The sequence below is a fragment of the Dreissena polymorpha genome, chromosome 7 (genome assembly GCF_020536995.1).
Source record: "Dreissena polymorpha isolate Duluth1 chromosome 7, UMN_Dpol_1.0, whole genome shotgun sequence".
NCBI classification, from domain to species: Eukaryota; Metazoa; Mollusca; class Bivalvia; order Myida; family Dreissenidae; genus Dreissena; species Dreissena polymorpha.
Window position 1 is genome coordinate 88,733,156 of NC_068361.1, and position 17,444 is coordinate 88,750,599.

General features: G+C 34.3%; 1 protein-coding gene and 1 long non-coding RNA gene across 3 annotated transcripts; both read right to left on the reverse strand.

Annotated features, from left to right (window-relative positions):
* Window positions 1–4,889: 4,889 nt before the first annotated feature.
* On the reverse strand, window positions 4,890–13,762 carry LOC127839137 (uncharacterized). Of its 2 annotated transcripts, none has more exons than XM_052367338.1 (3): window positions 13,542–13,762; window positions 7,373–7,471; window positions 4,890–6,406 (listed from the first exon to the last, which is right to left on the reverse strand). In XM_052367338.1, the coding sequence occupies exons 1-3, from the start codon at window positions 13,711–13,713 to the stop codon at window positions 6,087–6,089; spliced, it is 591 nt and encodes a 196-aa protein (XP_052223298.1). In that variant the 5' UTR covers window positions 13,714–13,762; the 3' UTR covers window positions 4,890–6,086. The 2 variants fall into 2 exon arrangements, with proteins under 2 accessions (XP_052223298.1, XP_052223299.1); XM_052367339.1 differs by lacking the exon at window positions 13,542–13,762 and adding an exon at window positions 11,409–11,541.
* On the reverse strand, window positions 7,518–10,303 carry LOC127839139 (uncharacterized). The gene is made up of 3 exons (XR_008030177.1): window positions 9,875–10,303; window positions 8,872–9,578; window positions 7,518–7,587 (listed from the first exon to the last, which is right to left on the reverse strand). It is a non-coding gene; the product is annotated as an uncharacterized LOC127839139 (long non-coding RNA).
* Window positions 13,763–17,444: the final 3,682 nt, after the last annotated feature.

Here is a 17,444-nt window from a genome sequence, read left to right on the forward strand (position 1 = left end):
GGATCTAATGAACGCTCAAACAGCGGGGATCGAACCCGTGACCTAAATATAGCTAGGCGAACCCCATACCCACTACGCCTCGGCGGCCTTGTTTGACATGATTTTGTTTACCAAAAGTTAATATTATTTAATATTCGGTGGAGGAACGGATTAAATCGTCGTTGTGTTGTACACTTTTCATTGTTAAAATGATGATACTAGGAAATATTCTTGCATTCATAAACTATCAAACTCTCAAGTAAATACAGACTTATAAAGTTCACGCTTTCCGTAATAGATTCACGCTTTTGAGCTTTGAATTACGCTTTTCTCAAGCTTAAGCATATTTATTGCGGTCTTTAGTAAAAAAAAACTATTGAATTTGAGCTTATGCATCGCAAAAGCAATTATTATTTCAAAATAGAATCAGCCGAGCTCCTGTAACTTTTCGTTATCAAATTAAAAGGACTGTATTAGGAGCTCCTATTTCATTTGGTATATATACCATATTAAAGAAGCACATTAATGTCTAATATAGTGTAATATTTATCACAATAATTATATATTTTCATTAGTAGTTATTAAATTTAGATCTCATTTTGTGGATAAATGAGATGTTAAGTCGGCCAGCTATCGACCGGTTCAAACCCCCTATGATTTGCACTGGCTAAAAGCACAGGTGGTTAGCGTGTGGCTATGATATTTGATGAAGTAATGGCTGTTCAAAACGATGCACCCCGTTTTTGGGTGATTTCGAGTTGGATACTTTGTTATATATATATTTGATAGTGAATTATTTTTTTAGAAAAGTTGATTTTTCGTTATAATATGATAACTTATCCTTCAAAATGATGTTTTCACTAATTAATATCATAGCCACACGCTAACCACCTGTGGCTAAAAGTTACATATTAAACTTTGAAAAGCACTCTGTAAGAACACATTTGAAAGTTTGTCGGATATCTTGTTTATTGCGAAAAAAAAACTTCTCCTTCCCATTAAGTGCAGGGCTACTCTCAAGCATCGATGCACAATGACTATATAACGACTCATTGGTCCTATGTAGAACCAGTACTTAGTGTCTTTTGGGGCATCTAATGAACGCTCAAACAGCGGGGATCGAACCCGTGACCTAAATATAGCTAGGCGAACCCCATACCCACTACGCCTCGGCGGCCTTGTTTGACATGATTTTGTTTACCAAAAGTTAATATTATTTAATATTCGGTGGAGGAACGGATTAAATCGTCGTTGTGTTGTACACTTCATTGTTAAAATGATGATACTAGGAAATATTCATGCATTCATAAACTATCAAACTCTCAAGTAAATACAGACTTATAAAGTTCACGCTTTCCGTAATAGATTCACGCTTTTGAGCTTTGAATTACGCTTTTCTCAAGCTTAAGCAAGTATTTATTGCGGTCTTTAGTAAAAAAAACCTATTGAATTTGAGCTTATGCATCGCAAAAGCAATTATTATTTCAAAATAGAATCAGCCGAGCTCCTGTAACTTTTCGTTATCAAATTAAAAGGACTGTATTAGGAGCTCCTATTTCATTGGGTATATATACCATATTAAAGAAGCACATTAATGTCTAATATAGTGTAATATTTATCACAATAATTATATATTTTAAAAGTAGTTATTACATTTAGATCTCATTTTGTGGATAAATGAGATGTTAAGTCGGCCAGCTATCGGCCGGTTCAAACCCCCTATGATTTGCACTGGCTAAAAGCACAGGTGGTTAGCGTGTGGCTATGATATTTGATGAAGTAATGGCTGTTCAAAACGATGCACCCCGTTTTTGGGTGATTTCGAGTTGGATACTTTGTTATATATATATTTGATAGTGAATTATTTTTTTAGAAAAGTTGATTTTTCGTTATAATATGATAACTTATCCTTCAAAATGATGTTTTCACTAATTAATATCATAGCCACACGCTAACCACCTGTGGCTAAAAGTTACATAACATGCTGATATACGCATGGGTACCGGTGATAACGGCACTGTAGTGTAATAACAAGCTCATTGGTGCGCAAATTGTGTAGGCACGACTTTGAATCCGACTGCTTATTTAAACAAGTATTTCCGACAATGGATATGTATTTTTCGCAACAAATTCACGATTTACCAGATTGAGGGTGTTTTACCGGATTTACATGCGTCTTTCGTTTTTTGTTTTCGCAAAATGAGCCCGAAAATGTGTATTATTGTTTCTGGCGTTTGAAAGCGATATGATGCTTTTAACTGTTCTATCACATGTACGCATTATAAACCGCACGTATAGTAAACTTTGAATGCAAAAAAGGTTATATATGTTATATATAAGTCGTGTATAATGAAACTGTTATTTCGTCGATATTCAACACGAATGAAAAACGACGTACAGATTTGTGGATACGTGCTCGACGAGTTATTAATGTAAGGAGAAAAAAAAATTTGTTTTTTCTGAGTTTTCATAAATGATGATTTTTATTGGTACTAAACAGAAATAAACCACTAACCAGATTTTTGATCGATCAGGTGATTAGTTTTAAAAGCAAAACAGAAAAGACATTTCTTACAGGAGTAAAATGTGCAAACGGTCTTTTTTCTACAGTTAACAAGCACTATAGACAAACCAATACGTATTGTGTTCCAATGGTTTATTTAATTTGACCAAAAAATACGTTTTCGTTCAACGATAACAATTGTTCAATGGAAAACATAATTGAACACGATCATGATCAATGAACTCATGCTTCTCTGTGCAGGATGAGAGCTATGGCCGCCACACTTGGCTTCTTGCTGACCTTGGTTGTGGTCACAGAGTTGTCTCCCGTGGCAAGTATCAGGTCTCTTTCTCGACCTGAACCACAGATTTATCAAACACATTTATAGATCTCTGCCTAAACAAATGGCAGATTATTTATAACTTTAATATAATGCATGTACTACACCTACTTTTTATTGCATCCTAAAAGGTATAAAATATTTAGGACATTGTTAACTATTTAATCAAACTCCTTTCGAGAACTTAAACAAGCTGCAATTTACATCAAAAGTATGCATTGATTTTATTTATACAGTTAAACGTCCACGAGCAATATTTAAGAGAACATAACATATCTAGATATCAAAGTCATGCGTTTAAATCACATTTCTTTCTTTGCAATACAAACCGTAGGTAACATTTTAGTACACTTAATGTTGATTGTTCCTGTTTGATCGCCCGCTTCAGACGATTTATTTACCTCTGCGTTCTTTGTTTCTAGAAAAGCGTTGAAGGTTAAAATCCCCAGGATGGTATCCCTACCGTCTTCGAAACGATATCCTGAGAGCGTCGTCGAAACGATATCCGAAGAGCGGAGAACCTAGTCCAAAGCACGTGCTTCTTGCTTTGTCATCATGAAAGCCACCAGTTCATAAACAGGTAGTGGTACTGTCAAATGCAGATATTTTTTAAAACTGATGCCAGGAATTCTCGCGATCTTCATATCATTTTTTGCTCGCAGCCTTGGCAAATCGCGTTTTCTGATCCTGAAGCTGTCGAAGTATGTTCATCGTTTTTTTTAACAATTTGGAATTTCAAAGAAATCGCCCATCCCGTTTGTTTTGCGTCTTCATGTTTGAATGTTGCGCTTGTAAATGATCCGCCGACATTGGGGTGCGTTTCTGGTGAAGTCATAGATGCATAGCATATGTTTTCGTGAGGTTACATTAACGTCATGAACAAAGTAACAGTTATAGTTTGTAAATGTGTTGAATTTGCTTAAATTGTACTAGTATTTGAAGCATTGTGACATGACAGAGATTAGCCAATGTGACCAATATATTTGCGTTAAACATTTTCTGTAATGTAAAATGTTCTTTTACTGGCAATTATTTACAGAAAATCTGTAAACATGGTGCATTGATAACGCGTTGCCAGTTTCACGCGCAAATACATCGCGCTGATAATAATTGGCTGCTAAAATATGCTGCGCTATCAGAATGCGTTGGATTTGAATTCCTTTAATTCAATGACGCCCTAATTATTTTTAGGACTCGACATCTTCCAGCAGTTTTGCTGCCCGGTAAGCGCAGTGGTAGGTACAGGCGCTTCTCACTTCTGCGACCCGGGTTTAGTCCCCGTTCCCAGTGCATGTGAGTTTGGTAGGTGGTCACCATATCGGACCCGTGGGTTTTCTCCGTGCATCCTGGTTTCCCCCCTTCAGCGTAAGGACACACCAAAATTATATAACTTTCAGTAAAACAACTAAATAGCTGGAAATTACAGCTATAATTCAAAGTTCGTCCCAACGTTCTTGAATCTAGGAATAAAATTAGGCAGGAGTGCTGAAACACACCCAGGGTCTTTACATAATACGGCCTTTAGCCGGGAAGGACCTCATACACTTTGAAATACACACTCACACACATCATGTACAGTTTGGTCAGTCCTTTATTTCAGTTTTAATTCATTTTTTGCAAATGATCAACAGCTAAAATAGTTCTTCTTCACAGGCATATCTCTTACGTTTGCCTCCTACGAAGAATAAATCAAACGGGCTATGTTTCGTTAAAAAACGGGTTACCATTCTGTTTGCCATTACGACAGTGTACTCCACTTTTATAATTTGCTTACTATCATTTCTATCCGCTAATAAAATTCAACCTCGCTTTTACCTTGACCTACTTTGGACCAAACGGGTGGGGAGGGGGGAGGAACGGGTGTTTATCATACACAGCGTGCACAGTGTCGGTGCATATTTGAGTGATTTTCAAATAATTTGGCTGTAGTGAGCTTCTATGTTTTGAGCAAACAATTGACTTATCTATGTATTTTTGATGTGTACAAATCTATATTTGACTTTTAAAATCTTGCTAGACAAAAGTGAATATGTGCAGGATTTATCGATGCTGTACATGACACACTCAATTCATTCTACTTTTATTGAACAATTGCATATTGACGAAATGCTTAAATACATACTTAATAACAGATCGAACAACTAAACAAAACAAAATTCTGCAGAATATTTACAGTTTACAAGTCAACCATGGCATATAATGAAGTAGCAATTTGCAGTAGTTAAAACAATCATGGGACCATACAAAAAATGTTAAGAATAACCAGCTTTAGATTGTTATTTAACCCTTTACCACTTAGTTAGGTAGTTAGATGCATTTGCAGTCCCTTAGAAAGTTAAATTTAAATAAATACCTTTTAACTAAAGTCAAGTTTTTAAGGCTTCATTTCAAACCCTTAGATATTGATGAGCAGCAAAAAGCATAAATCCTGAACAGTCTGCGAGTTACTCGCAGACCCTTCTTGTTTTATGCTGTTTGCACATAGCAATTTTAACTTTGTTTCTGAGTGGGAGAAGGTCAAAAAGCCAATATAAATGTATGGACTGAACTTGGGACACACACTATCATCAATTGTAATATATTATTCAAGCATTTCTTATTTGAAATTTATTTTATAAAACTAACTTTCTGCAAAATCTTTTGTTAACTTTGATATCTTTAAAAAAAATGGCCATTTGTGTAGATATACCAAAGTGACTTTTGTACACAAATAGCATTAATAATATTAAAATTTATTGTTCTTAATTAGTTTGATAAAGCAAACATAACAGCATTCGAATAATTGTTATAGATCTTACATATTTGTTTTGAAATGTCATTTTCAGAGAAATAAGATTCCAGTCACATACAGTATGATACTTGATTGTTTGTTTAACAGGATTATCAAAATTGAACAATTGCATCCAAAAAGTGTTGAGGAAATAATAAATTATATTCTGATTAAATAGAGCAGAAAGACATGATACATTTTAATAAAACAAAACAAGGACTGTCTTGTTATGAAAACATAAAATATAACACAACATGGTGATATCCATAGTAGGAATCATTTTTAACAAAGTCTTCACAAATTGATTTATGCCACAAGTGACTTAAGAGTCCTTCTACCAAATCAAGTCTCATACAATTTCTATGCTAATTTATTCTGTCCATTGTATAAGCATTCTGACTTTCAACTTGTTGAGAATGTTTATATCACAGATATTTGATAATATTTATAATAAAATACAAAAATAATATATTCTGTTTTTTTTCTAACTGCCATTACTTTTTCTTCTTCTTTTTCTTGCCACCCTTTTTCTTTCCACCTTTTTTCTTTCCTCCCTTTTTCTTTCCTTTCTTGCCTTTCTTTCCCTTTTTGCCTTTCTTAGGCTCTGCCCCATCTGGCAGGGCATAGTCTGGTATCTCTGGCACATCAGGAATATCTTCAAGTTCTGGTAAGTCTCCACGCATTGCATCATTGAACAAGTTCCATAACGCTGACTCATGTTTTAAAAAATCAATGGGCCGCAGCCCTGATGATGTTTTAGCATCAATTGTTGCACCATTTAAGAGCAAGTGTTTCACAACTTCTGCATGTTTTCCTATAAAAAAGGATAGTATGTCTTAAAATTCACTGTAGTTTATTACACGAATTTTGCTTATAAATTGAAGTTGGCACAAAATTGTGCAAATAAAAGTAAATTTTAATGATATAGAATCTTTCTTAAGCAGTACTAATAGTTAAATACTCCTTGTTAATTTGTAATATCATTATATACTTGTTATTTAATCATTATGTTTATTACAATTATTATATTATTATATTACAATGAATATTTTATACAATACATGTTAACTGTTACAGATTAAAAATTGTTTTGTTTTGTTCTGTTAGTTTATTACAATTGTACTGACCAAGCAAATCATCGTAAAATAACATTAATAACAGTGAACATGCTTGTTTAGTAAATCTTATGCAATTCAATTTGTCACTCTTTAAAAGAAATAAACAAGAGATGTGTTTGTCAGAAACACAATGCCCTCTTTTGCATCGCTTTGAAATAAAATTTCAATATATCATTTGGCAGGTTTAGAAATTATCTCCCTTTTAAAGCTTATTACTTCCCTTTTAAAGCTTATTACTTCCCTTGGATTGTATATTTTTTACTTTTGACCTTGAAGGATGACCTTTCACCACTAAAAATGTACAGCTTCATGAGATAAACATGCATGCCAATTATCAAATTGCTATCTTCAATATTATAAACGTTATGACCAAACTTTAACGATGGGTAAAGTTTTAGTAAAGAAAATACAATGATATTTGACCTTTCACCTTGAAGGATGACCTTGACCTTGACTTTTCACCACTCAAAATGTGCAGCTGCATGAGATACACATGCATGCCAAATATGAAGTTGCTTTCTTCAATATTACAAAAGTTATCAAACTTTAACCAAGGTTAAAATTTTGGGACAAAATGACAGACAGGTCAAAAACAATAAACCCCCTCTTCTTCGAAGAAGGGGGCATAAAAAACTATATGCTCTAGAATAATATGCAAATACCCTTTGCAGCCAAGTGGAGTGAAGTGACTAGACCAGATTGCTTGGCATTGACATCAGCACCTGCCTCGATAAGTAGTCGTGCCACTTCAGCATGGCCCCCTGAAAAATGAACAATTATAACAGATGAACTGCAATGTCAGAAAACTGAGCTTAAAGGGTTGTCACAGATAATCCAATGCTGTCTGCACAGGCTAATCAGGGACAACACTTTCCACCTAGACTAGGGCTGTCACGATTCACCGGTATATCGGTATATCGCGGTGCATGTCGTGAAAAAAATCGCACCGCGGTACGGCGTTGCCGCACCGGTTTTTTAAATATTATTATATTAGCACAGATATAAATACATTACATAATTATTTTGATATAGATATCGTTTTGAAAACTGTAGAAGCGATTTAAAAGGGCTAAATAAATAATCCGTTAATATCCAGGTCAAGCAAGCGCTTCCACTGGTAGATGTTTAACTTTCACGTTTCAAATACGGTGATGTATGGGTCCGTACCTTTTTTGGAATTTGGGACAGATTTCCTTTGCAAATAAGTTCATAATTATCCAAAAGATGTTTACTCTATTTCTTATTTTCTTTCTTTAGTATATCGATCGTTCAAAGCATGGCATTTCCGAATCATGTTATCTTAAGATTATGAATTAATCAAGGAAGAGTCAAAACGCTACGGATTTTCAATACTGGGCCTGCTGACTCCGCATTTTAAACATGCCCTTGAAGCGTTCGATTTACACAGATTGTAGTCACAGCTATTGTAAATAACATGGCGGACATTTTAGAAAAATGTTACAGTATACTAAATAACCGTTTCATGTAGTGCTGTACTCTCTAAAAAAATATCATAGTTGATTCGAAGGCATGTTGTACACTTTTAACTAGTGTTCTGGCTTTATTGTTTGGAGAAATTAGTAGGGCATGAATAGGTGCTCACTACTAAATCCCTGAAATATGATAAACTTTGAGACTAAAGGAAAACATTGCATTGAAAGAGGTTACATTCCACTATTAAACGGCCGGAAAAAAAGTTGCAAAAACAGTCGATTTTGACTTTTGACAAATTCTTTCTTGGTTCGTACATGACATATCTTTTTATTGCACGAATCGACTCCGCTTAGAATGGCCTATAAGAAAAGGTATGGGTATGGGGGTCTCTATGTGCAAAATATGGCATTTATTTTCGCTTAAAGATGTCGCTTTTACATTGAATTATATAGGGAAACTATTTAGTATATTGTGACCAAATGACGCCAATAACAATAACAATAAATACTTCTATCAAGTTTATTACAGTTTCTTTTACAGTTTCTAGTCATACTATGATACCAGTGTTTTCTGATTATTGAGTTTAATAAAGTTTGTAAAACTTGTTATTCTGCTTTTTTCTTCACAGATACATATTCTGTAAAATATCGCGGTACGTACCGCGATACAGTGTTGCCGTACCACGATATACCGCGGTACGCTCACGGCGTATCGTGACAGCCCTAACCTAGACTGCATTTCCATTAAGAATAGATGTCCTGTTAATGAACATTTCCCTTTGAGTGAAGTCTTCCTTAATTAGCCTGTGCTGACTACACAGGCTAATATGAGACAACACTTTACCCACATGCATTCAGCCCAGTTTTCATAGAGTGCAGCGCATATGTCACTATGCACTGTCATTGCTTTTAGCAGAAACATTTCATTATGGTTCAAGAAAGGTACTTGCATTTTTATTAACCCAAGAGGTTTCAAAAGTGAACATTCTGATATGTTTACAAATTAAAGTGCCCACATCTACTATGTAAATTAAACAAGGGTTCTATTGTGGAATGCAATGCCCCCCTACTGTGCTTTAAAGCCACAAAGCATGCCCAAATTAAAAACATCATGACCAAGTTATTGTCTATTGATATTTGACGGGCCTTAGACAGTATCTGAAAGAGTTTTTGAAAACAAAGGCTGTTTGTAAAACATGCATGCCCCCCCATATGGGCTGTCAGTTGTAGTGGCAGCCATTGTGTAAATACGTTTTTTGTCACTGTGACCTTGACCTTTGACCTAGTGACCTGAAAATCAATAGGGGTCATCTGCCAGTCATGATCAATGTACCTATGAAGTTTCATGATCCTAGGCATAAGCTTTCTTGAGTTATCATCTGGAAACCATTTTACTGTGTCAAGTCACCGTGACCTTGACCTTTGACCTAGTGACCTAAAAATCAATGGGGGTCATCTGCGAGTCATGATCAATGTACCTATGAAGTTTCATGATCCTAGGCGTAAGCGTTCTTGAGTTATCATCCTGAAACCATTTTACTGGTTCGAGTCACTGTGACCTTGACCTTTGACCTAGTGACCTGAAAGTCAATAGGGGTCATCTGCAAGTCATGATCAATGTACCTATGAAATTTCATGATCCTAGGCGTAAACTATCTTGAGTTATCATCCGGAAACCATTTTACTGGTTCTAGTCACCATGACCTTGACCTTTGAACTACCGGTAGTGACCTGAAAATCAATAGGGGTCATCTGCGAGTCATGATCAATGTACCTATGAAGATTAATGATCCTAGGCGTAAGCGTTCTTGAGTTATCATCCGGAAACCATTCGGTTGACGGATCGACGGACCGACCTACCGACATGAGCAAAACAATTTACCCCCTCTTCTTCGAAGGGGGACATAAAAATGTGGAACTGGAAGCGTTATTTTAAAGAACATTCCAAAGTCCCAGGCCATAACTTTCTCAAAAATCAATGGACTGAAACAAAACTCGCACTTCATCTAATCATGTAGGTAGACTCACACACCAAAAATCAGCTCAATATCATAGAGGGTTGTGTAAAAACACTCCGGAAAAAGAAAATTTTAAGTCCACGGGTTTTTCCAGCTATTTTGGGAAAAGGAGTCTGGTCAAATAGGGATTTTTTAATCGAAAAAAGTGGCAATTTGGGGATTTTTATCGACAAAAAGGACCAAATTGGGATTTTTTTAGCAACAAATATTGACACAACAGGTCTTTTCCTGGCCATTTTTTATACAAATCATATATATTATGGTTATATATTGTGAAGGTTGTTAAAAAATGAGATACAGAGTCTAATAATCATAAGTAATAAGACACTTCATTTAAAAAAAAAAAAAAAATTTGGGGGGGGGGATTGGGATTTTTTTTACAATTTTGGTTTGGGATCGGGTCCGTTTTACGGCCTTTTGTACATAGCAGAAAAACCCCTGGTCCAAGGCACAGAACTTTGCCAAAAAACAATGGACCCGAAAAAAACTAACACTTTATCTGTAGTTCATGTAGTTGGACTAAATACCAAAAATCAGCTCAATATATCTGAAAGCGTTGCATAAAAAATCTCCAGAAAACTGAAAATTTATAAGTCCAAAGCCCATACCTTTGCCAAAAATCAATGGACCGAAACAAAACTCACACTTTATCTGTTAGTAATGTAGGTAGACTCGCATCCAAAAAAAGCTACATAATTTTTTTTTTGTATATATCTGAAAGAGGTTCGTAAAAAAACTCTGGAAAACCGAATATTTCAAAAGTACAAGGCCCATAACTTTGCCATTTCAACAGTCACATAGTGAGAAAATGGTGCGGCTAGTCAGGAACTCGAAACCGAGACATCTCATTAACAGGGCGAGTGCTCTCCCGACTGAATTAACTTGACCACCACACAACCTCTCCCCTAATGTGACCAAGTTCAGACCGTAACATAGACCCCCACTTGAATATGTATTCGTCCTTTAATACAGGGATTCGGGGTGATATATAATTAACCATGGGCCACTATAGGAGTATACCCAGGTAACGTCACGGGCCCCACTTTGAGCGCCAAATGTCACAGGGTGAGATAATTGTGTGGCCAGTCAGGGACTCCAACCTGGGACATCTCCCTTACAGGGCTAGTGCTCTCCACACTATTCTAACTGGGCCACCACACAACCTCGCCACTAACTTGACCAAGTTTAAACCGTAAGACAACGTAAAAAATCATGTTTTTTTCAAGATACGTTATGATGTCTATTACCTGATTTCATGTGATGTCATCATAGCAGAAGAAGCCACACAAAACTGAAGAACAAAAGTTCTTATAAAGAGTATCTTTAGCATGATAATATTTAAATTGGAACTGCCCATCAGAATCCATGACTCAAAAAGGACCTTACTTTCAAGATGACGGTATGACGTTGTCAACATCGATTATTTTGATAAACACAGATGATAAACATTTGAAAAAAAGCAACAAATGTAAAGACCAACAGTTAATAATTATGTTTATAATGATTTATGGTAATATATTTATAAAATGTTTGCAATGTAACAGCTTTATGAAAATTAGCCACGACTCAAAAAGGATACAAAAGTATCTCACTAGGAATAAAAGGGAATGAAAAACTTGGTGCATGTTAAATCAGTTTCTCTGTTGGTTATTAATGTAAGATCTGAATGCATAAAAATACCACAAAATAATGCATCTCAAGGATAATTAAGTCTATGGCAACAAACTCATAGTCATATGATAGTGTGAGTTTCACAGCCAGTGTTTACCTTCGCGGAAGCGAGACAATCCACCCCAAGACAATTCACCCCCAGAAGACAATTCACCCCCTAGACAATTCCCCCCTGCTCCCTGGACAATTCACCCCCAGATATTTTTTTGATTTCTTTTTAAGTTTTTTTTAGGATTTAGTAATTACGAATAACTGTTTTCTAAGGATAGTTATTTGTATTCTATTATTTTTTTATATTAAAAGTTCTAATAAAAGCATATAAAGATGTTCTTAGAATGTCTTTCTTTTTTTCCATAAAATTACTTATAATTAAATTGGAACAGAAGTGTGCTTTTTATTTATTGATGTTTGTTTTTATTATTAACAATATCTTATTATTGTTTTTATGACATTAAATAATATATTATGTGTTTTTGTCTTATTTAATAATGTTTTTTATTAATTAAAACAGTTTATATTTGTAAAAAGTGTATAAATAAGTTAAAATGGTATAGGATAGATTATTTGGAAATAATCCAATGTTTTTTATTTGATAAGTTATGCAAGATTTCGAAATGTTAATAATATTACTATATTTATTTTTAAATAGGAAATATAATAATAAAATATTTGTCACATAATCACTCTACAAAGAAACAACACCTAAAAACAACCTTTTTCACACCACTAAAGGTAACAATAAACATATAATCTGTCAGGCATTCAGAGCTGATGAGGGTACTCTTTATCTATTGGTAGAGATAAGGCTATTACTGATAGGGGTTGCTTAGAGCAGAGACGTAGATAAGGCTGTAGTATGGAATGAGTTAACATACTGTATGATTGAAGTGGACTACCAAAACGTGAAAAGGCCCCTTTAAATAAAAATAATAATCAAAATATCAGGTGAACAAAAATGGCATTTTTTTAATACAGGTATTACTGGTATTAGAATTGCCCAGCCCAACATAATTATTTGTCAATGTGTGTAACTGAAGTCTTTGTTTATCTGTTTTGACACTTTGATTACTCAGTTTTGACACTTTGATAAAGCCTCATCAGGAGTGTGAATGCTTGATTGTAATACCCATAAACGGCACGCTCCCAACCAGATTAAATTTCCTTTCTTTTATGAAGGCTTTCTTATAAATAAAACCATTGTATTTTATTAAATTAATTATTCTATCTAACATGAATAAATAAGTAATTGTGATAATGTAAAATTCTAAGAATTCAATGAAACTAATGAATCGACTTCATTATTTGAAAAAGTACTAATAATAAAATAGTAACCTAACAAATGCACAAATATTATACAAAATACTTAATTTATTTTAATTGTATATGTTGTAACACAGTTAATTGAAAAATACATTGGTTGAATTGCATTTGACAAAAATCACAATGTCATCTTTAATTTACATACTACATTTATTATTTTCACGTCAAAATTGTGCTGCAAAATCGAAATTATAAACCCAAAACATCTGCTCACAACTTATTTTCAAATATGACAAAAGCAAATGACAATAAAATCTCATATACAATATGGGGGTGAATTGTCTTGGGGATGAATTGTCTTTTGGGGTGAATTGTCCAAGGAAATAAAATTCTGGGGGTGAATTGTCCAAGGGGTGAATTGTCTTGGGTGTGAATTGTCTGACACCCACCTTCGCAAGCTCTTGCTAAAGCACTCTTTCCATATTCATCCTTAGTATTTGCGGGTACATGAAGACGCAGTATTTTTGTAACTGTCCCAATTTCACCCTTTTCGCATGCCACAAGAAATCTGTCCCTTATATCCTTGCCAATAAACGTTTTATTTAGGTAAATATGAGACATTGTGGCTTTTTGTTGTCATGTAAATTTCACAAATGAAGGGTCGTCAAGGGAGGTAAATCGTCCTTACACAGGCTGTAAGCTACTAAATTTTCAAACTGTAGACGGTGAACTTTAACCAATCACCAAGCATAGTTGTCGTTCCTTGCTCTCACATACAATCTCTGCCATCACAATAAATTCTACCAGATTTGGTAGGACTAAATAGATACGTTGCAGAGCCTTTCGGCGTCGGTGCAACGGTAGAGAGGGTGGTTAGTCCAACTGTAGGACAGTTGACTTGAAACTGCCAACTGTGTAGAATAATTTTCAACAATGTTGTCTACTTTAAAGTCTGAAAAAGTCGTAGGGGTAACTCTACGTTTAGATTGCCGGACTGGGGTAAGGAAGTATTGGTTTGGCAGGGCTGGTACCAGCCCCTCAACCATCTTATAGAAGAAGATCAGTCGGTTTGCCTTCATATTCTCTTGCAGGTGTGGGATCTTAATACATTTCAGCATATTTGTCACGCAGCCAGGTGTTTTGGTGGTATAGTTTCCGGTAATGAATCTCGCTGATAGTTTTTGGATCTTTTTAATTTTGTCTACGTCTTTTTGAAGGCGTGGGTCCCATGCGATTGAGCTATATTCAATAGTAGACCTTACTAGGGCGAAGTATGCTGATTGACGACATGATTCCGGGCAGTGTTTCAGTTTACGTCTAAGGAAGCCAAGTGTGGAATTTGCTTTTTTTTGGTGATCTTATTTATATGTGAGCTCCAATTTAGGTCTTCTGATATAGTTACTCCGAAGTATGGGTTTTCTGGGACTTGTTGAAGGATGTGGTTGTCGAGCTGGTAGAATTTTGAGGTTTTCTGGTAAATGGTTAGGATATAACATTTTTTGGCGTTAAATCTCATACCCCATGTATTGGCCCAGATTTCTGGGTTTATTTTTGGTTTAAGTATTATGTTATGAATAGAAGCCTCATTTTCTTTTATATTTTGGAAATAGTGTATAAGTTAAGGTTCATGATAAAAAAGAAATAACAAAAATTAAAAAAAAGTTAAAAAAAAAACAACGGTAAAATTATTGTACTGCGTGGCTAGGCTATCAACACGTAATTGGTTATGAAGGCAGGGATTTGTTCCAATCTGAACGCATCGGACAGTGGGCTACACCACACCGTCTCTCTGATGTACGTAGGCGGCCTTCATATTGGATTTGGAACTACTTTAGAAAACAAGATGGCGGCCCCCACGTAAATAGGAACAATTGAAATGTGTGTTTTAGCTCGTCTTTTTCAAGATAACATTCTTTAAGTAATCATTTAATGTAGATCTGTGAATTCCCACACTCGTACTTAAAAACTTGTTAAAATTTAAAGATGCCATAACTGGCATACTGATAGGAGTACTCCTATAAATATGAGGTCGATTTACGGGGTAGTTTACTAGACTGTTTACTTTACGTCTAATTATTTGGACTACTTATAATATTGACATCGAGTAAATTTAAAAATTAAATCGACTGTTTTTTGTTATATTTTGTGAGATACGAGGATTGCTTACATAAACTTGATAAAGTATGAAACACATCACTCATTGTATGAGGGTCCTCGGATGTTTCGCCCCCAAGACGTTTCCGCCCTGGTCGTTTCGCACCTGGTCGTTTCGCCCCCATATTAGGTGCGAAACGACCAGGGACTAGGTGTTGAGTAGTTTAATTGGTGACCATTATATAATCATCAAAGAAAGTACCCTGAATCAATAATGTAAGTATATTAGTGGAACACTAGGTGTTGAGTAGTTACATTGGTGACCATTATATTCAATAATGTAAGTATATCACGCATTTATCCGACAAAGGGTAGGTGATAAAAGCAATTAGCCACCATAAGTATATATATTAATGTAAAATGAATGCAGATATTTTTTTAATTGACTTGATAATCACAATCCAATCAATTTGATATGAGTATCTTTAATACGCGGGTTATATAGATATCTCTTATATATAAGAGGCAATTGACCGTAAATTTAAATAGCATGAGTCTTAAATTAACAATGTATTTCATTCTCTCATTATGTAATTGTGATAAAACAGGTGTTAGTTATGGTAGCTATAGCGCTTACCATTTGTATAAAACGAAATGTGAAAACATTTGGAGATCGTATTAAAAGAATAACAGTGCTGCTATATATTGTAATGTAAATAATTACGACTCTTTCAGTTTATAAATGTGCTTTGCTGTAATTTATTATTGTGTGCTATGTATACTCGAATAAACTATGTGTTCTGTTCTATTATATTCCAAAAAATATTCATGTAGTGCAATTTCATATTAAATACAATACAATGTATGGAAATAAAACAGTTGGTTTCTTGTATGCGTGATATTCTATTAGTATTACTATTTATTAAATTCAATTAAAAATGACTTTGTAAATGGAAATGATAATAAGAAAGTGATGACATGTGTAAATAAGTAGTAGTGTTTCTTATTTTATCTAAATAGCAGCGATAGTATATTTATTATCTCTGTTATATAATGTACTTGTGTATAGTAAGAAATTCTAGTCATAAGTTGATGGTATATTGAATATATTTTGTGTATAGAATCTATTATATAGGAAAAATACAGAAAGCCACTGTTAACCAGTTCACTTAGGTCGTCGCTCTTTTACATCATTTTTCACTATGCGCATTAGTACCCAGTTTTACAAACACCAGTGTTGTATCAACTTCAATATTTTATAACAGGTGTTTAACATAAGGTTAACAGGGGCAAATCTGTAAGATTGGCCATGCATGTTTGTAAATTGTGTTATTTTATGTATTATTATATTGTACATGTCATGGACGAGACAATAAACCTTGAAACTCTATGTTTAAGTCGTAAGACATAATTAAACATCTTAATTGCGATAAGTTCCATTGATTAACTTGACAGCTTACGCACAAAGTGGTGCTTAGGCAACAATCAATTACTGACACCCGCCTTCGATTGTCAATAAATAAACAAATCAGTTTTCTTTTAAATGGATATTTGATTAACAGTATGAACAGGTGTTATAAACATGCCATTCAATGCGGACAGCTTATTTTAACATTGCCACTAATCCGATGTTGTTGCGTAATGTTATTTTAACTATCAGATAAAGATCGTCGTGTATTCGCTTCACAGTAAAAAGGATTTTAAAAAATGTCGTTTTTTTAGGGTTATTATTATTATTTATTTATAATGAAATGATAAATCAACTTGTTCATCTATGTACTTGATTTACTAATAAAACGATATACATTTACTTATAATAAAAAAGTTATTATATAATCCATCGATATATTTTATGTAATTAATTAAATAACATGGCTATAGTCTAAGTAGTGTTGTATGTAGTTGACAAAAAGACAGTAATTCATCAGTACTTAATCAATAAAATTATATCTTAAATTGTAACATTAAATTACATGGCAGTAGTTTTGTATGTATTTTTTCGTATTAATTTATAATAGTGAAAAGTCTATGTAGAGCTCTATTTTCGCGTTCTGCTAGTGTTTGGGCTGTTATACCTAAGTATTTAAAGGATGTCACTATTTCTAATAATTCTCCGTAAAGGTAGAAGTTGTTATTTGTATGGCGATTACTTTTTTCTTAGATCGAGACCTTTGTTTTAGATGTATTTATTTTAAGAGACGCTATGCAGTAATTAAACAATAATTCCTTCGTTTCACAGGTATTTCTCTTGAGGAATA

Excerpts from the sequence above, each read along its gene's own strand:
- LOC127839137 (XM_052367338.1), bottom strand. The coding sequence starts at position 13,713 with ATGTCTCATATTTACCTAAATAAAACGTTTATTGGCAAGGATATAAGG. Across the intron at positions 7,472-13,541 it reads TTTAGCAAGAGCTTGCGAAG|GGGGCCATGCTGAAGTGGCA; the intron begins GTGGGTGTCAGA and ends TTCATTTTTCAG. Across the intron at positions 6,407-7,372 it reads ACTCCACTTGGCTGCAAAGG|GAAAACATGCAGAAGTTGTG; the intron begins GTATTTGCATAT and ends CCTTTTTTATAG.